The following is a 24,974-nucleotide window of genomic DNA, read 5'->3' as shown; positions in this document are numbered from 1 at the left end:
CTGTCGAAAACATTCCCATTCTAGATCTCGAAGTAGCTCCCATCATTTGTCGAGATCAAGACACTCAAAAAAGAGACGTCGAAGATCCCCTTCCTCGTCGTCTTCAGTGTCCACAGAAAGGGTCTCCTGTCCCACTAAACACAGCTCTCAAGCTAAGTGGGAGGAATTCAGAAGGAAAATGTTAAGCGTCTTCGAGAACACGGCCTCGACCCCCTCGAAGACAGCTGAGGGTGATACCCCGAGTGAAAGACCCAAAAAATCAAAACGCCGCGAGTCGCAGCACCCGGCGAAACATTCCACCCGAGAGCGCCACGAGCCATCGGGTAAGAAGGCACCACCTTCGACGCCGTCGTTGAAGATTCCTTCGAAGCACGGATCGGCGCCATCGACGCCGTTGTCGAAGGGTTCCTCGACGCATCGGTCGATCGACTCGACGCCATCGTCAACGCCGACATCGACGCCGATTAAAGAGAAGACCAAGGCCACTCCACAGCCAACAGTGATTCCAAGGGCCTCCGGCACGACGCCGATGTCCTCGAGTAGGATCCCGATCCTCTCGAGTTCTTCGAGACCCCTTCCAGTTTTTTTGACGGCGTTCTCGGCGCCTTTGAAGCCTGTCACATCGGCGTCGACAACATCGACGTTTTCTCGCCCAATAATGACGAGTTTGGCTCCTTCTGCCTTAGAGATGGGTTTTACACCATTTCAGAGGTCAGAGTACCCTGGACTATCTTCAATTTATGAAGAGGGGGAAGATTCTGACCAGGAAACATTTGGATTACAGAGGACCACACTGCCTATTTCAGAGGATTTCACCTCTGAGGAAAGAAGGCTGAAGGACCTACAGCAGTCACTACATGAGGCAAGTGGGCTGGACACTTCCCCAGAAGTGGAATTTGTTAAACCAGACCCAGGGGAACATGCCGAAACACCCTATAGAACCCTTATGGCAAGAATTATTGAATTTATGGGTTGGTCTGCGCCTTCACCTGTTTTTCAACAGGATGACTTAGCAGACATATTAGACAAAGGTCCACAGGAGGACCCCGTGGTCCCCTTCCATGCAGCCTTACAGAGGAAAATTACATCTAATTGGGAAACTCCTGAAGTTATCCCTCTGGTCAATAAAAGATTGTCAGCCAAGTATAGGGTAGCGGCTGCTGACCCTGAATACTTATCAAAACACCCGACCCCAGAAAGCCTGGTGGTTCAAGCGGCAACTTCATCTAGCAGTAGGACCGCTTACCCTACTGTCCCACAGGATAGAGATGACAAGAGGTACGATTCTATGGCGAAGAAAGTCTTCTCTGCTTGTAGTATGGCGTTGAAGTCCATCAACTTCACCTGTACGCTCGCCAGGTTCAGTCACACACTATGGGAGTGTGCTTCATCAGCGGCTGACTGCATACCAGAAGGAGAGGAAAAGGAAGCCTTCCTTAACATTATTAAAGATGGCAAAGATGCCATGTGCGAATCACTTCAAACTGGCATCGGTTCCGCTGACAGTATCAGCAGGGCCATGGCGGCAAGTACAACAATCCGCAGGCATGCGTGGTTGCGAAAGTTTGGCTTTGCTCCAGATGCACAGGCCAGACTTTTGAATATGCCCTTTGACGTCTCTTCACTATTCGGGAAAAAGGCTGATGACATTCTGGAAAAGTTGCAGACTTCTAAAGCAGCAGCAAAATCTTTAGGAGCTGCTATCCGCCAAACTCCTTTTTGCCCCTCAGGAACCTCTGGGAGAGGAAAGTCCTTTCGCTATTATTCCGCATTCGGGAAAGGCAGAGGACAGCCGGCTCAAAGAGGCCAAAGGAGATCCACCCGAGGTGGACAGATCAAAAGTACTACGCCCGCAGCAGCAGCAGGTGCCTCTTTACCCTCAGCATCTGCATCAGCCGCCCCCAAACCACTCTGAGGCCTTCCCACACAATACACCTGTAGGGGGCAGGTTAACTCACCATCTGACGGAATGGCAGGCTATAACGTCAGACGCTTGGGCATTGGAGACAGTTGCCCAGGGTTACTGCCTACCCTTTCTACACATTCCTCAGAGTCATCCAACGGGGAACAGCTCTCTAAAAGTTCCAGATCCGCTCCTCTTGCAGGAAATTATAGACCTGCTAGAGAAAGGTGTCATAGAACCGGTACCTGTAGCAGACAGGAACAAGGGCTGGTACTCCCCCTACTTTCTCATACCAAAGAAGGACAGAGGACTGAGACCCATCCTGGACTTAGGAGAATTGAACAAGTTCCTCAGGAAGGACACGTTCAAGATGGTAACTCTCTCTCAGATCCTTCAGGCCCTCCAGCTCCAGGACTGGCTGGTATCTCTGGACCTTCAGGATGCTTATTTCCATGTGCCAATCCATCTCAAACACAGGAAATACCTGAGGTTCGCAATTGGCAACTCTCATTATCAATTTCGAGTTCTGCCATTTGGGCTGACCTCCGCCCCGAGGGTCTTCACCAAGCTGATGTCGGTAGTGGCAGCGAGTCTAAGGAGGGAAGGGATCCACGTCTACCCCTACCTGGACGATTGGCTGATCAGGGCTGTATCTTCGGAACAGGCCCAGGCCCAGCTAGATTATGTCTGCCACTTCCTTCACAGACTGGGCTTCTCCCTAAATTTAAAGAAGTCACAGATGATACCATCACAGAGACTCCAGTTCATTGGAACGGTGCTGGACACTTCCCTGGGAAAAGCCTCGCCACCAGAGGTGAGGGCTCAAGATATTCTACAGATGGTCACCAAGTTTCAAAATGCCCAACGTCTCCCAGCCTTCGACTTTCTGAGGTTGCTAGGCCTCATGGCATCCTACATCTTACTTGTGCCAGAGGCTCGCCTGAGAATGAGATCTCTTCAGTGGGCACTGAGAAGTCTGTGGTCGCAATTCTCAGGGAGAATGACAGATCTCCTCCGGATTCCGGACATAGCTCGCGACCTTCAATGGTGGGCCTATCCAGAGAACATCTTGAAAGGAGAACTGTTTTGGCAACCATGGCCGAAGATAACAGTAGTCACAGACGCCTCACTCACGGGGTGGGGAGCCCATGCCAACGACTTGACCATCAGCGGTCGTTGGTCTCCATCGGAGTCCAGACTACACATCAACCTATTGGAGCTGATAGCGATCAGACTAGCGCTGAAAGCTTTCCTGCCATCAGTACAGGGGAGAAATGTCCTGATAATGACGGACAACACGGTGGCCATGCACTACCTCAACAAAAGAGGAGGCGTAGGATCACTGCCACTGTGCAGAGAGGCGATGTAGCTCTGGTTTTGGGCAATCCAAGAAGGAATCTCTCTATCGGCAGTCCACCTAGCCGGAAAGAAGAACTTGACAGCGGACGCTCTGAGCAGGCAGAGCACAGTCTCCCACGAGTGGGAGCTAGCTCAGGAAGTCCTTCAAGAGATCTTCGCCCTTTGGGAAACCCCTCAGGTGGATCTGTTCGCCACAAGCACCAACAGGGAGTGTGATCTGTTCTGTTCAAGGGAATTTCCCCCGAGAGGAGCTCTAGGAGATGCGTTCGTAGTGGACTGGGAGTTTCCACTCCTTTACGCGTTCCCACCAGTCCCTGTTATTCCTCAAATGATCAGGAGGTTGAGAAGATTCCAGAAAACCATCATCCTAATTGCCCCGGATTAGGCCAGGAGAACGTGGTACCCGGACCTTCTAGATATGTCCATCTGCCCTCCAATCCGTCTTCCACTCAAAGAGAATCTTCTCTCGCAGAAGGGAGGTCAGGTTCTCCATCCAGACACCAGAACCCTCAACCTTCATGCTTGGCTTCTGAAAGGGTGAGGTACAAGGATTGGGATCTCCCTGATGCCGTCATGGAGGTGTTGCTTTCGGCCAGAAGGCCAGCAACAAAGTCTTTATACCGCTGCCATTGGAACAAATTTTGCAGCTGGTGTAGGGAAGAGAATATCAACCCTTTTTCATGTGGTACACCAACGGTGTTATCGTTTCTACTCTACTTGGCAAACTCAAGCCTCGAAGTTGGCACTGTAAAAGGCTATCTCGCAGCGCTTTCTATCTTCAAGCGCACTGTGGAGGAACCATCGAATTTCAAACTTCCTCTAGTGGTACAATTTCTCAAGGGATTAACTAATGTTTACCCTCCAAAACCATTCCAGGTTCCCTTATGGGACTTAAATTTAGTCAAACTTCCTAATGGGCACTCCATTCAAACCACTTCACTCTTGCGCGCTGAGATTTCTCACGCTTAAAACTGTCCTATTGGTAGCACTAACATCTGCTAGGAGGGTGAGCGAGCTACAAGCTCTCTCCTGTAAACCCCCACATACAATCTTCCACAAGGACAAAGTTGTCCTACAGGTGAAGCCTAATTTCCTCCCAAAGGTGGTTTCTGAATTTCATATTACTCAGAAAATTACCTTACCTTTGTTCTACCCTCCTCCCCATCCGGGGAAAGAGGAGGAAAGGCTACATAGGCTGGACCCAAGGCGAGCTCTCAGCTTTTACATCAGCAGAATGGCTAGGATCAGGCAAGCAGACCAACTGTTTGTAGGATACTCAGGTCACAAGTTGGGACTACCCATAACAAAACAAACCATCTCCAGGTGGATTATTTTGGGTATCCTGGAATGTTACAAACTGGCAGGGAAAGAGCCATCCCAAAATCTCAGGGCTCATTCAACCAGGGGTATCGCAGCCTCTTCGGCTCTCCAAGGAGGGGTACCGGTCCGAGACATATGTGCGGCTGCCACATGGTCATCCGCACATACATTCACAACATTTTACAATCTGGATTCCTCCACTGCTCAAGAGACCAGATTTGGCAAGGCCGTATTACATTCGGTCCATCCATAAAGGGATACATAACATTCTCACTCCCACCTCCAATTACATGCCACTGCTATGGGAGTCTATCAAAGATAAGGTATACGTCGGAGGACACAATCCCTTCGAAGAACAAGTTACTTCTTACCTGGTAACGTTCTTTCGACGGGATGTTCCTCCGACGTATTCCTTATCGCCCCTCCCAACCATCCCCGCAGTGATACTTCCCTTGTGGTTGCAGTTTACGCTCCTTCAAGGTCAATAACCAATTCAGGCATGACTTTTCTTATGCTACAAAACAGAACGGAGCAACGGACGCAGCGCGTGGCTATTTATGGGCATGATGACGTTGGTGCCGATACGGTGGCCGTCGAGGGACATCGACTCGGCGGACGTCAAGCGCAGCGCCCTCTACAGAAAAAATTTCCAAGGCCAGCAAGCTGGAAACGTATTATCAAAGATAAGCAATACGTCGGAGGAACATCCCGTCGAAAGAACGTTACCAGGTAAGAAGTAACTTGTTCATCTCATCTCCACGCTTACTCTCTTCTTTACACCACCACTCAACTAGAACACAGCAATACTATGACACCATTCGGTATAACTGTTCTCATACCATCATCTGCCTCATACTCCCCATCACCCTAATTAAACACTGCTCGTTATACACCCTCCAGCCTAGGCATTCTCCTCAGGCCTAACACAGCCAGAATCAGTATGGATAAAAACCTGCCAGAACGAACACATACTCTTGATCTCTCAACCATCACATCTACCACTAAAAAGCGGCTATCACAAGAATGCCACACCAGCTGCACACATATCCGGTGCTCACACGCACCATTGACTCTCTCTTTTCTCTCTACTGACGTGAACTTCGGTTCCCGAGGGCGTTCAACCTACCAGCCCCTTGAGACCATACCAATGGTACATAAGGCGCTACATAAATGCAAAATAACATAACATAACATGAAACAGAAGTCCGGGATCAGGGTGTTGTAGGACTGGAGCAGTCGTGAAAGCCATCTTCAAGGCCTCAAAAAATGTTGGGCCTGCTCACTCCATATGAACTGACGTTTGTTACTGGTTAACGCCGTCAACGGAGTGACGGTTTCTGAAAAAGACCAGATAAACCGTCGGTAAAAGTTTGCAAAGCCAAGAAACGACTGCAAGGCTTTAACAGTGGTAGGAGGTAGGCCACTCAAAACAGCCTTAACTTTGATATCACTCATCTTGATGCCCATGTTAGTGATGTATCCAAGGAACTCCACTTCTTTAACATGGAACAAACATTTCTCAAGCTTGGCATACAGGCGGTTTTCCCTTAACCGTTGTAGAACAGTAGACACGTGTTTGACGTGTTCTTCATATGAAGGATAATATATCAAGATATCATCCAGATATACGACCACGTATCTATCCAGCATGTCGCTCAGTACGTCATTGATGAATCGCTGGAAGGTGGCCAGGGCATTACAGAGTCCAAAAGGCATAACCAAGTATTCAAACAAGCCATATTTGGTCTTAAAAGCCATCTTCCACTCATCCCCTTCCTTCGTCCTTACGAGGTTGTAAGCACCCCGTAGGTCCAATTTCGTGAAGTATTCAGAGGTACCAACTGGTCTAGCAAGACAGATATGAGCGTGAATAGGATATTGTATGGTTATAGCAATGAGTTCCTGGTAATCAATACATGGACGCAGGTCCCCCTCCTTCTTGGGTACAAAGAAGAGAGGAGAGGCAGCTGGAGAATGCGATGACGTATAAAACCGTTTTCAAGAGCTTTGTCCAGATATTCTTTCAGAACCGCATTCTCTTTTTGAGTAAGGGAAGAAACCCTCCCTGAAGGAATCCTGGCCCCTTCCACAAGGTCGATAGGGCAATCATAGGGACGATGTGGCAGTAACTTCTCTGCCTCTACCTTGTCAAAAACCTCCCAAAATGCTTCATACTCCTTGGGTAGAGGGACAGAGGCTATGCCCCCAATCACAGAAGCTGCATCTAACTATGGGAAACATGGGCTGGACATTTCGGACGTTGGGGCAAAGCAGTGGTTTTCGCAATGATTGGAAGTGAACCTGACTACACCAGATTGCCAGTCCACCACAGGGTTATGCAACACTATCCATGGTAAACCCAGAATGAGTTTGAACTGAGGTGCTGCAATAACATCAAAATGTATCTCCTCCACATGGAGAGAGTCATGACAAGGTTTACAGTACGTTCAGTGACCAGACCTGATAACAACGTGGTACGGTCCACAGCGCTAACTAACTCTGGATGGTCCTTGGGTGTGACAGGGATGTTCCAAAACAGGCTCAACAGACCATGAATCCTCAGACGGAACAGTCAGCGTGGCATGTAAGACAAAAGGTACTGATAAGCAGGAACCCTGGTGATTCATGCTCGGCAAAGGGGTTCCCTCCATTGTCGGGCCTTGGCATTTCCCTGCTTCTTAGGTTTTTTTGGGCATTCTTTTAGGAAATGTCATGGTTATTTCCCACTACTGTGTCCACACGTCATTTGGGGATGTCAGCAGTGGGAAAGACACTTGCATTGGTTATAATTGTTACTATTCCCCCTCTGGGTTCCCGGTTGGTTCATCTATTTGCCGCAAAGTATGCCTGGGATAGCAACTCATCAGCTGGTTTATGTGGACCCACTTATCTTCCCCTTCTGCCAAACTGACCTTGGGGATGCCGATTCTGTAGGTGGGTCCTGGCATGGTCACCTCTCCTCCATTTCCGAAATTCCATTAATCACTATGGTCCAAATTAATATCAAGTTGGTTGAGGAGGTCCCGGCTCATATAAAAGGTGGAAGGAACACCTCACACAACCCAACAAGTATCTATTATGCTTTTGTTATTCCTAGACATTTTGATCATACAACTGCTAAGCAGAGGATGTTTGGAGCAGGGTGGTTCCAGATCCCTTACCCATTGCTGCACTGACTCTACGGCGGGCAGGGTCTGGTCTTTTGGGAGTTTCTTTTAATATTGCTTCACTGATGAAGCTTTCTGCGCTCTTCAAGTCAACTCGGGCAACGACAGACTCCTTCCCGTCATTTAACTGAATCGGGAGGAAGAGCTGTTCACCCCTTTTCAAAATGCCAGCTAAGTTGTGCTGTTTGGATGTCAATTTTGGCTATGGACTTGGGATTTTCAAATTGTACATTAGTATAAAATTTCAATGTATCTCCCTCCAGACTGATTTGCAGAAATGGAAAAGAGTTCACCTCACAGTTTGGTGGTCTCATGGCTATGACGGTGATGTGTGGTGTATCGTTGTTCTGAAAGTAGGACCTAACTAGATCCGGTTTTTACTCCACCATGTGGAACGTGCCATTTAGACTCACATGGTTGACGCTTTGCTTTAATTTAATTGGCCTGTGGGTCTGGGTCCAGAGAACCTTGTTCACACAATCTATGAGGGGAGAGAGCCTGCGGAGGATGTCGTTCCATAATAGACTGGGGGTTCCCTCTGGCACCACAACCAAGACCGGGTGCTTCACTTTGTGTCGCCCAATTTTAATTTCCAGCTCTGCAGACCCTTCAACAGGAATTTCCTTCACGTCAAAGTTCTGGAGCTGTCCAGGAAAAGGGGTGAGAGGAATTTGGTAAAGACCCTCTTTGACAGCAAGGTGGCTTGGGATCCAGTGTCCACCATTGCTAGAATTGTACATTGCCCTTGCACCTGGATGGAGGCGTAGAATCTACCTTCCTTCTACTTCAAGGGGCAAAGGTAATGGGTGCTCTGGGTAAGCTTGATGGTCAATTTGCTTATTCTGACTCTGACACCGGGATGGTTGGGTCAAGAAGGTGTCAGAGTTGCAGAATCTGACACAGAATTTTGACACACTGCTATTTGGGAAGTCTCATGCTCCCCTTGTTCTGTTTCTGGTCTGTCCCCCCTTCCTCCCTTTCTGGAGTGGGTCAACAGAAGTGGTTGGTGAGGTTTGGGGTTCTTCTTGGGCTGGTTCTGGGTTGCTCCCCCTTCTAGGAAGCGGTCCCCAGAATGGCGTGGGATAATTTGGGTATCTGAGCCACCAGTATCATACTCAGTGATTTGAGGAGTCTCAGGCGCCTCCCTTTCTGATCCAGGGCTGTCCCCCCTTGTTGGAGACAGTCCTCAGAAGGGCTTTGGGGAGCTAGGGACTCTTCTTCCTCTGGTTCTGCCCCCCCCCCCTTTATGGAGGCAGTCCCCAGAATAGATTTGGGCCGGATCCTGAATGTGAGCTTGGGGATCTGCAAAGAAAACAGGATAGTTGAACATGGGGGGAGTTTTGGGCTCCCCTGGTTCTGATTCTGGGCTGCCCCCGTGTTTGGAGGCAGTCACCAGGATGGGTTTGAACAAGGGGATTTTCTTGTTGGTCATTCTGGGGTTTGATGATGGGCGGTTTTAACTCAGTCCCCACATCTACCCAGTCTTGATCAGGATCTCTTGGGACCCATTTTTCTTTGGGAGGAGTTCCCCCATCCCCGAAGGAGAAGATCCTTTTCCCAGAATCCTCTGGGGACCCCTCTCCTTCAAATCGGAAGATTTGCACCTCCTCCACAAAATGGGCCTTTTTAAGCTAACTATTTCTCCTACCCACCCTCTGTTCCTTAGGTTGCAGATTTTCGGGGCAGGAGATTCTGGTTCCGGTTCTTGGGTTTCCAGGGGCTTTCCACAAGTGAGGAAGGAAGCTTCCTCTAAGGCTTTATACCCCCCTTCCCCTTATGGCTCCTCCCTGGGAACCGGTGGGTTGTCAGGGTTCTTCCCCTGTCATTGTTCTGGAGCACCAGACCCTTGATTTGAGGAGTTCTGAGTCGCCATGTTCATTGGACGGTTTTGCTGCGCCCTCAACATGCAACCCAGATCCTGTGCCATGTTCTGGACCTGGAGCTCCAGCTGGGACACCCGCTCTGGCTGGTACGGGGTCCTCAGGTCTACCCTTGGTTGATCACGGGAAGGATAACTATCCCTTCTTGCATAATACCCCTGGTTAGGATAGTTTGGGTACCCCTCCACCCTTGGCCTCCCCTCTCCCGGATTGGGCTGTCTGGGCTCAGAAAGTGGGGAAAGAAAGAAGGGTTGTTTTGGGGGTTGAAGTTCGGCGGGTACCGGGGAAAGAAACTTGGCCTGGCATTTTGGTGATTACTGCCCTCCTGGGGAAAGTGAGGAGGGAAGTTCCCTGGGTTGGCGGCTGCCTGGTTGGAGCACCCCCCCCCCTTTGGGCTGGAGGAGTCCACACATGGCCCAGGATGGGCCCGTTGCCCTTGTAGCATGGGCTGATGTAGTCAGGGGAGTTAGGGGTGGCATTTGTGGGGTTACCTCCCTGGCTCCCTGTTTGGGATTGGCTCGAGGGCCTTCGGGGTCTGGGGTTGGTAGGATTCTGCGCAGGAAGGTTTTTAACCCCCCCCATCTCCAGATCTAAAATGGGGGCAACCTTCACCTCCACCACCTTAGCAGCAGCAGGGGTGTTGGTTGGTTTTGGGCCTTTGTTTGCATTTTTACTTTCTAGTGGCTTCTGTACTTTGTAGATGCGAGTTGCTTGTTCAATGACCCTGTCTAGCGATCTTTTCTCATGAAATTCCCTCACTAGCTGGGTCATAATGTATTTGGGCTGGGCATGAAAGAAGGTATTAATAAATTCCCTACTGTCAGTGCGCACCCTCCTGGTGGTCTGCGCAAAGGCACGTTTCAATTCTTGGACAAATACTTGTGGGGCCTGGTCTTCCCAACATTGCAGGTTGTAGGCTGCCTTGCGGGACTCTTGAGGGTTTCTATGAATAGAAAAATGCTTTAGGATGGCCGTCCTATAGGTGGACCATCTTGAATGGTTCTGATCCTCCAGCCCCGCAAAGAAGCTGGAGTACTCAGGTGAAAATGTCCACTTTACATACTGAATACAGCTTTGTCTGTCCTTCAGGTGAAAAGTCTCCATCATTTGCTCAAACAATTCAAGGTGCTCCCAAACTGAATATTTGGCATTTTTGTGGTAGTGCGTGATGACGCTCCTAATAGCCTTTATTTGCTTCAGGGGATCTTTGAGTAAAGCTCTCAACTTTGTTGGCCTTTTCAGTTCTGGTCACCCTGGTCCACTCATCCTCTGACTTAGAGGCACGGCTAACAGAAGTGGCTGTCTGATCTTCTAGCCTCTCCTGGATTCTGCGAGCCTGGGAATGGCTGGCAAAATGCGGGGGCCTAGTCTCTTGGGACCTGTGGCGCTCAGCAGAGTCTTCTGACTCTCCCCTGCTCCCAGTATTGGCTGAGTACCCCCCCCCCCACTGTCCTTGCTGGGAAGAGGTTTTTAGTATGCTCTTAGTGGGCCTAGTCTCATGGAATTCCCCACCAAATTTTACTGACTGATCTCTAGGTAGGTGATATTTCTGAAGATCCAGTTCTCTGATTCTCCCCTCACTGGAGTCTCCCTGATCAGAGAAGATGGCCCTAGCACTTGGGAGCCTGTACAGAGATGCCCGACCATCAATTTCTGGGAGTCGCCGACCTGTCAGTCCCATATTTCCCATTATGTTGAAGTCTACCATGGTCTACCTTGGTTCATATGCGCCAGTGGACATGGGGGGTGGCAGAGTCCATGGAATTGAAGGGATTAAAGTCCCTGATGCCAGGGTTCCTGAGGTTATGCTCAGGGGTTTCTCTCTCCCATTTTACCTCATCTCTTTCAGCCCCTATTTCCTGATGACATGCCAAGATCTGACCTTTTTGCTCCTCTATTAAGGCCTTACTGGTTTCTATGAGTTGTTCTTGCATGGCTATATTTCTATGGAGCCTGTCATTCTTTTCACAGAGAGCCTCATTGTCTCTCTGTGCTTCCTGTCTGAATTGAGAGTATTGGGCCCATTTTTGCTGCAGGAGACTCACATCCCGAGTTTGCTCCCTACTGGCCTGATTATTCTTTGCCAGAGCATCCTCCACCCACCTGTGTGCTCCAACAGCTTTTCATGATCCCTTTTGATTTCACCAAGTTCCTGAAGGGCCAGGTGATTTTCTTCTAACTTTGTTTTTAAATGGCTGACTTCCTAGCCTAGGGCGTCCCTCTCTTGACATAGAGTTCCCCTCTGCTCAGCCAGGTCGTCCCTTTGTTTTCTAATAGCATATCATTTCTGGCGCTCCTCATCAAAATCTGTTTGAGTGTGGAGATCCTTCACTATTAATTTATTTTCCTCCTTTAGTTCATCAATCTGACTTTCTAGGGCAACTACCTGCCCTGTGCAGACTCTATTATAATTGAATTGCTGCTCCAGCTTTTGTTGGCTCTGTTGTAGAGAATCCAACCTTTCTTGAGCCTCTTTTTGCAGTTTCAGTACCTGGGCATCTTGCTCTGCATTCTTTTGCAGTAAGAGCGTCAGTTCTTCTTGAAGTTTGGTGACATACTGCCTAGCCTCTGTTTCAGCTTCTTGGCTGCTCTGCAGAGTCCAGATTAGTCTGGATTTTCTGCAGTGCTTCCCCTTGCCTCTTTGTGAAGTCTACATGGTACGCATATTTTTGCATTGCTCCTCTTTTATTTTAGGGGTCATGTACAGCTCACTGAGTGTTTCATGTAATGGCCCCTTGTCCTGCCAGATATTAAGGTTGGTTTCAGTGACTTCTTTTTTATTCCCTGCAGCCATACCTGTTCGTCCTGTTCCAGCCATTCACCCCTGACAAACAATTTGTGCAGTAGGTGTTCCCTTGCAATATTGATTTCCACTGGGGTCCCCATTCCGGAAACATTAATTTCCTTCAGACTTATCTCAGGGTTATTTTACTTTTCCAAACAGGTCCAACTCCTTTGGGTATTTTTATTGAAAGTTGCTTATACAGTGTAGCGCACAGTATGGTAACCCAACAAGGTGTATGTACCCCATCAGTTAGCACGCTGTGTTAGACTGTCACGAGTGGTATGTCTAATTCAGGATCTTGCTACGAGCCCCCAAGCTGTATGTGATTTCAATCTGGCACACACCCAAGTCAAAGCTCAGCATGTAGTGCACAACTGAAATCCTTATTTATTTTTGTCTAAAAGTTCAATATTCTGAACGATATACCACTCATATCACACCCTTCTCCTGGAAGCCCCCCCCCCCCCCAGTCACACTGAACCAGGAATCAGGCTGGTTTGCAAAGGTAAATATTTATGTATTTAAAATTTAATCACAATATGTTTTAATAGATATACAACAATCACCAATGGGGTGACAGAACACTGAATACTATCTTTAGTACACTAGGATTAGGTAATAAGCAAAACAAATGCAGCACAGCAAATAATACTTTTGGGTTGGTTCAGATCAGATAGCACTGTGGTTAGCAGTTCCCCCTGCAACCCACCTCAACCCCCCAATAGGCAATGTAAAGAGATAGGAGGAGAGAACAGGTATTCAGGAATGTCACAAATCAAACAGAATATCAGCCCCACTTTCCCCCAGCAACACAAGAGAAAAAAAAACGGAATGGACTTTCAGCTGTTAGATGGCTTTCAAGATGGACTTTAGAATGGACTGGGCAAAAACACCAAATATAGTCAAAATTGCTGAAATTGTTATAAATTCTTATGGGAGCCGCTTTGGATAGTTGCAGACAAGCACAAGCAATGATTTGGTCAACAGAAAACAATTTAAATCTTAAGGCCCAACTCGGAAGCAGTTCAAGCTATTTTACACGTGTAAACATTTCTCAAAATGAAATTTGAGGTAAACTTTTCTGTGCGCGATATTCGCGATAACAGGAGAATCGCACAGAGTTGGGTGCTAGGGATAGATATGGATGTTAGCTACAAGTAAGAGTTGGAATTGTGTTTCTATCACAAAAACTGAGGGAGTTATGGAGGTTTTAGTCTAGGTCGTTTTTGTAAAATAGGCGCGAGAATGAAAAACAGAAATGCACTTTTAAAAATAACAAATGAGTTTGCTTATACTAGGGGATGACTATGAAGAAGCGAATACCACACAGGGATTACAGTCGCTGGATCACGGTGACCACCTGATAAGGAAACCGACTTCTTCAGATGAGAAAAAAGGTCAGCGCAAAGATAGTTCTAACAATACTGGTTCTGAAGGAAAGATAGGATGGGTCTGGTAGGGATAAGACTATGCAAAGTACATATGCTATGGGACACAGTTCTTCCTATTTATACTCACTGGATAAGTTTTTAAATGGGACCGTCAGTTCTGGTCATGGATTGGGTCTGGTCTAAGAAAACAGCACATCAGGCATGGGACTGGATCATCTAGGCCGGTCGCCGGATTGGCACAGGATCTGCTCTCCTAGTCTGTGGGTATTTGGATCAGCTGGATGGCAAGTACTTCAGGCAAGCCTAATGGTGGCAAGCCCGAGAATTTCTGAATACTGGTTCAAAATGGCCTTCTCACACCACACAGCCCTTTACTGAGTGGGGAGAATAAATGTGAGGATTGGGGTCTTGCTGGAAATCAATAGTCTCTATTGCTGGCAAGAGATTTGGCATCTGGAAGAATATTTAAAGTTGGATGTAGGAAGCTGGATCAGAGTGCTTCGCCGGAATCAGGAAGATGGCTGGATCAGTGAGTCCCTATCTGCTCTCTGCCATCTCTATTTATACCTTAAAAATGACATCACAAATGGGTGCTTGGGCCGGTTTAGCTAAGCTTTCCCCTGTGAAAGGTGATTGTTTCTCTCCTCCTATCAAGGCAGAGAGTGGACTGAGTGTCCTCTTTATGGTGTAATTTTATGATGCTGAAAATTGACCCCTAGCCACTGGAACACAGTCTACTTTTGGCAAAATACATATTTACACATGTGCCACCTCTATAAAAATCACATATACCGATTGCATATTTTACATAGCAGCTATTCCTCAAAACCCCGTAGCTGTGGGATCATGTCTCCCCTTTCTAAAATTGTTTGCCCTTTTCACTATGAACACACTTTTCAATTGTTATGCAAGTTTCCACAAATGTGCATGTTTAACATGGGAATGAGTGTATAAAGTTTCACAGTTCTAGCGGAAATACAGACCCCCATAAACCCACATTTATTGCCATTCCTGTTCAGAATAAGCAACACGGTTGTACTAAGTTTTCAAAGATAGTGCTAAAAATGAGGTTAATTGGGTTAATTAATCTGCCATTTTCTGATTTTGCACCCCTTTTGATAAAAAGTTATACACCTTTTAAAAAATGTCCATTACATATCCTGGTAACACCAAATGGTCAGTCTTTGTCACTCCTTGAAGCATGTGGTGGCCCCCTCCTTTGGAATTTGCTTCTGTCAGCCAGGAGTTTCCTGTGCTGCAGCAGTTTTACAGCCTTTCACACCTTCAATGTCCTGGGTTGGAGGATGGTCATTGTTCATTTGCCCATTGTGTCAGATTCTGTTCAAACCCCGCAATTAACACCTCCCAGTGAGTTTCTGCTGAGGGAAGGCCTTCCTTCTGGGTGAAAAACCTGCTTTTCAAGTCCTGGCAACTTCAGCCAAGCTAATCACTTTTTAAACTTAGCAAAACCCACATTTGTTGCATCACATACAAACACATTTCTTCTGTGGCCTTAAAATCTGTGGAATCAAAAACACAACTAAAATATGTATTCCTTTTTGGCAACAATCCTGTTTGTGTTGCTAATTCAGCAGACTTTTGAGCTTAAGGTCATTTTAAAGATGCCTTAGTACTTCTCTGACAGCTGTCATGCAGGCGGCCCAGGGTACTGCACCCAGATTTTGGCATGGCTGTCAGTTTTCAAACAATCCAGTTTTCTGATGAATGTTTTGCTCATCATATTAGGACTTTGTATGTTTACAATGCTTTATTAGATACATGACTTTTAGCACCAGGAAAGATTGTGAATGTTGAAAAGTGGTGTGTTATAGGCATTTTGGAGTTTTTGGGAACAAAACAAATGTCATTTGTAGGCACATTTTTGGTTTCACTTGCAAAGTGTTGCTTTTTCTCTGTGCACTCTGTTTGCTGGTCATGGGACCCACTGGCACATCTCTGCAGGATGTGCTCTATTCCACTGCACATGCACCATGGGTGGCATGTTGTGTATCCCTCTTTTTGTGTGCTGAGGCACACGGTTTTTGTAGGTTTTTGGCACGCACAAGGCTTTTGCCGCCATTGTTGCTGTTTCTATCCCCATAACTGGCAGGGTGATGCCGCATAGCAGAGTGGGTCAATACGTCCCACAGTGGTTTCCTCGAACAATGCCCCGTCATCTCCCTGAGGTTAACATCCCCCAAGGTGCTCATCCCTCATATAGCCACCCCCAGAGTCAGGATCAGGTAGTGGCTGCCGTCCCCTGGCCAAATAGGGGAAGGCTAACTTAGGGAAAGAAGTAAGGACATCGCCAGATTTATCACACTGGCGAGAGGCACGTCAAGAGACAGAGAGAGCCAGAGAAGGCCATAGCCTCAAAGGGCTAACAGAAGCATCGACAAGACTCTGAGAAACCCAAAGCCCAGGAGGACAAAGGAATAACCCACAGCGAGGTTAACAAACCAGAGAACCATACAGTGGGAAAAATGCCTTTAGTCCACTGGAAGGGGGTCTGCCCCGTGTGAGGGGTCCAAAATGTGAGGCGGACAACTTTCAGGTGATCAACCAATGCCATTTTATTAAATTAAAAATGTCAACCAAACACCTCACTTGTCCTATTCCAATGGGGACTTCTCTGCCTAAATAAACTAACATAACATTTCTGGCCCTCACACTTGTACAAATAATAAACCGCAAACATATATGGAAATTCACAATGTCAGTATTTATATTCTAGCCTAGTGCTTTCCTTCATTCCCAAGCGCTTTAGAATTAGGCAAGACTTCTGTTAACTGTTTTCTAAGCACTAGTAGAGTGAAGGGGGGAGGAGGGTCACTAAATAAAGATAGGTATGATTTAAATATAAGGCACAAATAATTATTTAACTGAATATATTTGTAAAACTGTTAAAGGGTAGTTAGCGTTTCTCAAAGCAGGCTCTCTGCCAGAAAGCATGCAGTCTGTGCTAAAAGTAGATTACAGGCATTGTGTCACCGAGGCTAGCTCTCACAGAGCACACAGAGGCTGAGCAGCTGTTCCTGTCCATCAAAAGCCCATTCAGACTATGAATAGGAGAATGTACAATGCAACAATATGTAAAAATAAGGGTATTGTAGAAATTACTGGACCAGATAAAATATAATTTTATTGAGTGAAGTGTTGAGAGAATGGTGGGAAGATGTGTTTATGTATGAATGTTTATAACATAGCACATTATGCTAAACAAGAGCTACAATGTATTCCTGCAGAGGCAGCAATATGTTAAAGTAGGATTGGTCTAAATGTAAACTGTAAACCTGGCCATGCAACACTGGAGACTACAGCATCCCTTGTATGGCAAGAAGAACAGTTTTGGATGAGCTCTGCTGGTATCCAGTAACCAAGTGTAGAGTATTTCAGCTCCCGGCCAAGCACCAGTCTTCAGAACCTGGGAGCCAGCCAAGGAAGACAGAATGATGGTCGGAATGGCAGAGTCCTCTGTCATTCCCCCAATCCTCATCTTTGTAAAGATGAAAGTTTGTTATCTCTTGCAAGATAGACTCATGGCCTGAATTCCCTAGAGGGGGTGCATTTAATCTGGTGTGAGCGTGATTATGGGTCCCCTGTATTTTAGGGGGTACCCCAATGTATTTAAGAGGTACAAGTATGGCCTAACTTTCAAAAGTCAATTCTGAGGATGAAGACAAAGCAGCAAGGATATTCCGGGTTGAAACAGAGATTCAACACACTTCTTGACAAAGTCAGGATGTTAAAGAAAAATCTCCCAATGCTCCACAGTTCAACATATAAATGATTCCTCTGTCCAGGAAATGTAAAGTTCCCTAAACAGTACCAAAGTAATTCTTGGTCAGGATGATCTCTGTTGAAACTTCAATGGTTCAGGAAATACAAATATTTTGAAATAGGCTTCTCTTCACAGTGCTTCCCTCTCAGCACCATGAAATAAAGAAACTTGACGGAAAAATCAACTTCTACTGGAGTGGTCCACACCCGGTCTTCTACTCCCACATCTGTCTGGTCCACTCTCTTGCTAGACCTTACTGCTACAATGATACACCATTAGTTTCACAGTGCTTCAATTGTACCGCTTCTGAAGTCTCAGTCCCACTGATACTTCTAAAGTTTACTAGTTCTACAATTTTAAACAGCTTTAAACAACTCTCCACAATTCTGTAGCAAAGACAAAACATATACCAATGCCCTTCTAATTCTCTCAGACAGGCAATGTCTCTTTCTCTTCTTAACCCTAGCTTTCTTCTAGGGCCGTTCTTCAACCACTCTTGTCTTTTGTCAAACCACCAACCAAGTACTTTCAATTCAAAAACCTCTAATGGCTTCAGCAATGTGAATTCATAACTAACTGCTGGTTCTTTTACATCATAGTCATTCATTTACAAGCTCTACCTTCAGAGATACTATATTTTCCCCTTTCTTCTGGTAGCAACAGTTATTTCCCCAGAAACATTTTCTGTAGCCTCTTTTGTCTGAGGGCGATACATGTTCAATTCTGGGTTTAAGGTAATGCTTGTTTGTTCTCTTGGATTCACAATATTGAGGTTTAACACAAGGTTTCACAGGATACAATGTTATTGTGGCTTTGCTTAGGCTTTGTCTTCGTGTTAGAATCACTTTTATGTACAGGAAACCATTATGAACGTTATAAAAGCTGTTTCTGTAATTTATAATGTTCAAAAACCTTCTGTCAAAGCGTATTCCTCTATACGCGAGTGCTACAAATGTTACACTCCATGGTATGATACGCACCGGCCAGCTTAAGTCAGTTTCACTCCTTTGCAAGTGAAAAACAACTGGTTACAGTTGTCCGCCTACAATGCCTGAAGGCTCGCCAACTTGCATATACACTCACTGGCTTCTCGGCCTCTGTCACTGGCTTCAGGACTTCTACTATGAGTGTTCTCTCGACCAGGCACACTTCTTACTTCAAGTTGCCTTTAGTCCCACCTCACAGGCATGGAGTTCGGCTCACCATGGCACTCTGGAGCACTGCCAGCCTCCAGGCACAGTCTGCTGCGCGCTTCTCGCTGCGCACGCTCGGCAATCAGGTTCACATGGGGAAAAGCATTCGAACCTTACGCTTCCTGCTGCATAACCTCTGCAATCCGGACTTAGGACCAACTCAGGATTGATAACTGGATTAACTGATGGAAAATCCTGGCGTCCTTCCGTTCCTCCCACTTCTGTGGTTTCTACCAGCAATGTGCTGTCTTCTGCCACTTTTTCCTGCCCCAGCTGCTTCTGCTGTTGCAACAACTGCTATTACTTCTCCAACCACGACTAATGGTCTGCACCTGAGGAAGCTTTTAAAGCCTCCCAGCCTTCCTCAGGCATGAGCTGTTAAGCTTAATTGCCTGACCTTCAGGCCTGTATTGCTCTTCAGCCCTCTTCTTCGTACCAGTACGCAAAGGATTATGTGACTTGAAGTTCCCATTGGAAAACCTAGAGATCTTTACCCTTTCTGTTTGGCAATATTCCATCATTGATGTGGGATTACGGGGAAAGTTGTCTAAGGGGTTATCCCAGGCTACCTGACCTGCCCCGGCCATCCCCTGTGATCCTCCCGCAGAACACTACTCCCAGGGTCCGGATGCGTCTGCCTTTCCCTGGCCACATGGGAAGGGTCCTAGGCCAGGTTTGTGGGGCTAACCATGGTCGATTCATCACACCTGCCAAGAACAAGAGAGAAACCAAACTGGGCTGAAGAAGCTTGCTGCCGATCTGAATCCAGCCATCGAGGGAACCCAGTAGGGTTCAGGGTTAAGTATATTTGGACTTGGAAATAACAAGCACTGTAGGTCAAGTTGCCTTATCCCCAGAGATGGGATAAAAACCTGAATAAGAGTGTTTTGAGAAAACTTTAAAAGACATTTTGTTTTTGCTTCGGGAAAACTAGTCCCTCAAACTCCCAGAGACTTTAAGCATCATTAGGTGGTGTCAGAAACCGGCCACTACTCGGATTCCTGAGTGAAGCAACCCTAAACTAAGCACAAGCTTGGAAATATTTTCTATTTTCTTCATTTCCATAGTGTTATGTTAGTGATAGGCCAGCATAGGATTCGAACAGAGGACTGGATTTGTGTTTTGTGAGACATCCCGATAGGCGCCCTTTTATTGTCGTTTAGTGTAGGGACCTCATTTTAGGGATTACATGAGGTTTTTCCTTGAGTTTTCCAATAAAGTCTGGTTCAACTGTGTCTCTGTGTCAGTCTCCTATTTCTGACTTACCACGATACCTACCAAAAGTACACAACCTCGTTCTTGAGTGAGCCCAGGCGATAAGAGACCTGGTTGCATTCTAGAACTGGTTGCATTCTATTCTGCCACATAAGGTAAGCACAAAAGGTGCATGAATTCAACATACGATGTGGAGTGCTTCCTTGTTGTCAAATGTTGGAAGTCTGTTTGGCAGGGATTGGCATGAGGAAAACTATCCAATTTGTGTGAGTTAAACTGCTGACCATATTAGCATATGAAGATGTGTGTACTTCCTTGTTGGTGCTTCTAAACCACTTCCAGTGAGTTACAGGACCTAAACAAGCCATCTTGCATGCTTCTAAAGTGTATGTTTTTTTTTCTTGGTTTGGTTTCCTTCGCATAACTACACAATATCCTAGTATGCATGAAGACTTAGCCTAGCTTGAGACATGATGAATTGAGGGGATGTGTCCTTTATCCCCAGGGGGGAGCCCCCCTGTGAGGCTAGTAAGGCGAGCCAACTCCGAATACCCTCCAAGGGATAGAGGCAAGTGGGACTTTACTGGGAGAGATTCCCACTTAGAGGACTGTGAGAAACCTGAGGGCATCCGCACTTCCTTCTCCCCAGCTTCCTCTGCTCAGGTTGCCAGGAAAAGGCCATCGCTTTTGGATCCTGACACAGAGGGTGGATATGCGAGGGAGGATCACCTGGGTGGAGGAGATTTAGGGAATGGAAGGAGAATGTCCTTAGGTGAGGCACTGTATCCCCTGTTTCCATTCCACAATGAACCTCCAGTCCCTGAATCTTTTATAGGGTACTGTCAAAGAACCTCCATTTCTTCCTTTCTAACCAACCCTCGGATAAATCTTCAGTGTCTAGGGACAGGGAAGAAAACCATAACAAGAGCTAGGTCCCTGTTACGACTCACCAAAGCCGCATTTCCATAGCTAATATATACTGCACGCTAGCATGTATGTATTTTATCCAACATATCACCACGCTCTGAACGTCTGATTGATTCTGTGCCCTTTGCCACCACCTAATAACTATTGCCTGTGATTACCTGTATTCTTACATGTAACGCCCTTGCTTTTTTTCTGAAAACCCCGACATCTAATGCCAGTCCCCCCAGCAGCCTTATCTGATTCACCATGCTGTAACCATCCAGTTGATGTTCTGCCACTGATAACCACAAATCTAACTGTGATACCCTTCCTAAGTCATGCCTGCACCATTGTGCATGTGTCAGTGCCCGCCCTTATAAGCTAGTCGTACCTGTCTCATACTACCCCATACTCATTCTAGCCACGAGTCGAGGGCAGCCAAGTACACTGCCGTCTAATTACCTACCTCTTTTCACACAATCTGTTAGTGACACTACTTCCATCGCACTGATCTGACACTGTAGATTTGGAATATTGTGGACCTATTGTATATCTGCTAGTGTATACCTTTGTACATCTGCTTTATTGTGGACTCTAATGCACACACCCTATGGTCGACACCTACTGGCATGCTTCTATGCTTCAATTCCCTCCTCCCTGCGCTGCATGAACAATGCTGCACTGGATCTAATGAGTAATTTGTGTGAAATTTTGAGCACACCAATGCCTATTGCTAATAGTGACCTATTTGGAATCTCGCTCATAGGTCGCATCATATCTAGTACTGACATTGTGCAGATTTTATGAAATTTAGGGCCGACTAGTGCCTATTGCCATTAGCCTAAAGCAAACAGAACCCTGTATGGTTCTAAACCTTGACTTAACTAGCGGATGCGTCACTGCTGTGTAGTACAAAACCCTCACCCTGGAAATACTAAACAGAAGTCTACTTTAAGTGAACTATGTACGCCACCACTGACCTACATCCATACATATTGTGTGCCCTACTGGTATTAGGACAAAGACCAGTGCTGCAGGTTATATTCATACTACTTCACCCTATCTTACCATGGCAAGTACCATGGCACCCACTATGGGTATTATATCCACCTCCCCTCTACCCCAGCTGAACTCTAACTCTCAGCACAGCATACCTATCAGAGATCCCTTATGGACTACGGTAGACATTAAATCTCAAACCGACCACTACTATTCGGTTAACCCTGACCATCGACCGCCCACTAATCATAATCTCACCCAGGGTTTATCTAAAACCAACCTTCTATGCCACACTTCAATAAGAAACGCTGACTCCGCTCCAGATTGACCAGACTCCACGAACCACCTGTCAGAACTACGACTAACATATGCCCTATGAGAGAAGGCCCACCTGACGAACATAATGCTAAGAAAAAAAGCAATGCCCCAACTACCTCACTGTCCCCTAAGTCTGACGGTCCTATCCATAAAAAACAACCACAGAGTGAACTCCCCACTTAGATACCGGCCAAAAAAGTAAGCAAGTGCAAATCACTGAACCTTCTGCCCAGTAACAACGTCCCAGACCTCAAGGGCACCTTAATTAATGCCGGATCCCAAGTGGCACACGCTATCGAGATAGCCGATTTGATCCGAGCTTAAGACTATGACTTTCTTGCTATAACAGCGTCTTGGCTACATGCAGCAGCAGGCCCTGCTCTCTTGCTCGCAGTCCCAGATAATTATACTATACTCAGAGCATGCAGGGTCGACTCACTAGGAGGAGGTATAGCTCGGATAGCCTAATCCAACCTAGCCATGAGACTAGCCCCTTCACCAGACATCAAATCACGTGAATCACTTACTGCTAAACTACCCATCTCTGATTCCCAAACACTCACTATTCATTTTATCTATAAACCTCCAGGCCCCATTGGTGCATTTGAGGAGGATATCTCTACTATCCTATCTGATAATATGAAAACTACTTCTCAAATACTTTTGCTGGGGGGATCCCAACCTGGGATTCAACGACCCTAGTGACCAGCAAGCCTCAGCAATCTCCAATGTGCTCACTGAATTTGGCTTTACCCAAAGAGTCAATCTACCCACACACAACAAAGGTAGAACACTAGATTGGGTGGCAGAACTAAACTGCAATGACTTAATCACCTCCATAACTCCATAGCTATGGACAGACCACTACCTCCCATCATTCACGCTCGCAGTTAAAATTCTCACAGCCTAAAATAACCTTCTAGCTCCTCCTATCCTCACCAGGAACAAAAAGAACATCAAGGCAGATAAGCTCTTACTACTAATAATACCCATCCTTAACTCATTGCCAGATACTAATGACCTCACCACACTAGTAGACGATTAAAAAATACTATGACCAAAGCATTAGACATTATTGCTATCCTAGTACAAAATCCTACAGACTCGTACTAGAAGTACCCTCAGGATAAGGAAGTCATTTGCCTTACCCAGGTTAGTTTTCATAGTGGTAGGGTCAGTAATGGTAGTTTTTGGACAGCGATCTTTTTTCTTTTGACGTTCATGAGTGACTAACGAGCACCTTAGTTAGTAACATAGGTAGGGGTACCCATGGTGATAGGGAAAGTTAGACTTTATCATTTTACTTTAATAAAATATCGTACATCATGTCCTCAGAGGGTCTTTGTCTTTCTTCGGACTCACCGAACACCATCTACATTTGTGAGTTATTTGTTTGAAAAAAAACTCTGAGCATGAAAGAGGAATTCCACTGCCAAAGAGCCAATTATATTGTTTTCCACAATGTAAAAAATGTATAAAAACAGGCAGATTTAGACGACTGTAAAAAGAATGCTATGCAATGTTCTGATGTAATCTGATCATAATCACCAATACAGCCAGCCTAATGCAAGTAGTTATTAGCATTTGTTTAAACTTAAAACCATACAATAATACAATATATAAAATACCCTGGAGGTCATGGTTTTGAGTAATGATAATTATTTGTTATTTATATCGCTTTTCCAAAAAGTGGTGTACATAGAACATATTAATACACAATTATCACCCAACCGATTTATTGAACTCTGAAGTTGATCTTGCTGGGAATCAAACTTGCAGTATAAACACACAGATCGCAGAAGCGAACGCTCATTGCACAGAGCTATCTTACTGGCTACAAGAGAGTACACAATCTCTCTTGGAACTGGATATGAATTCACATACAAAATTTAAGTAGTTTAGCATGGGGAAAACAAGCCACCAGCTGAGAAAGGGCCTCCACTATCTGGTGGTTATTTCACACTTCCTGAACTGTCCTGGCCACCATACTTCATAACCCAGTCTGAATATTTACTTCTCAGAACGGAAGGGCGTTGGGGGTAAAGTTATGTCTCCTTGGGCAATATGTTCATACCCCACCCAAAAAGTGTGCTGCTTATCCAGGCTTACCGTGGATAGAATAAAAGATTTGGACATTAATAATTGCATTTAAAGACAACGGACACACAAGATATCCCCAATTATTGATGGTGCTATGGCATAGTCTACAAAAACTGTATTACGAGAGAAGCTTAATATACCAAATTCTGGCCTTGCAAGCATTTTTCTAGTATTATTGTAGAAAATTGCAATAACTGCAGCACAAACTTACATTCAGCCTGGAAAAGATGTTCCTCACAAACTTTACCTGTACATGTGCCAGTCTTTAAGGTACAGACAGCCCTTGGAAGAGCAGTAGTTATTTTGAATATATTCTCTCCAATAACATATATACTCTGCAAGGGGGATGCGCTCTTTCGGATTGGAGTTGTACTCCTTCACATCGCAATTAGCAACAGGAACTATGGTTTTCCCTGCAAAAAGAAACATTTAGACACTTAACAATTAGAGTGACACAATGTGACAAGAAACATCTTAATGCACCAAGGAGATTATAACCACAACCATAACTTAAAAGCAGACTTATTTCTGCAAATCAAAATACAATCTAAACTGATGATGACTTGGAATTAAAAACCAGAGGTTGGCTCGAGGGAAATACCCTGTGCCCAAGAAACAGACGATTTCAGAAATGTGACAAATTACTGCTTTTATTAA

The 24,974-nt window shown here is 45.9% G+C and overlaps 1 protein-coding gene across 1 annotated transcript in view; it reads right to left on the bottom strand.

Moving 5' to 3' along the window:
* JMJD4 (jumonji domain containing 4) overlaps nt 1-24,974 on the bottom strand; it is a 391,572-nt gene that overhangs the window by 281,483 nt on the left and 85,115 nt on the right. Inside the window, exon 2 of the mRNA XM_069647083.1 lies at nt 24,565-24,730. Coding sequence (XP_069503184.1) covers nt 24,565-24,730 — 166 coding nt within the window. The remainder of the gene's footprint in view (nt 1-24,564; nt 24,731-24,974) is intronic.

This window comes from Ambystoma mexicanum, chromosome 2q, assembly GCF_040938575.1.
Source record: "Ambystoma mexicanum isolate Mex_15411 chromosome 2q, UKY_AmexF1_1, whole genome shotgun sequence".
In the NCBI taxonomy this organism is placed as follows: domain Eukaryota; kingdom Metazoa; phylum Chordata; class Amphibia; order Caudata; family Ambystomatidae; genus Ambystoma; species Ambystoma mexicanum.
Note: the sequence above shows the minus strand (reverse complement) of the source record. Positions and strands in the feature narration are given on the sequence as shown.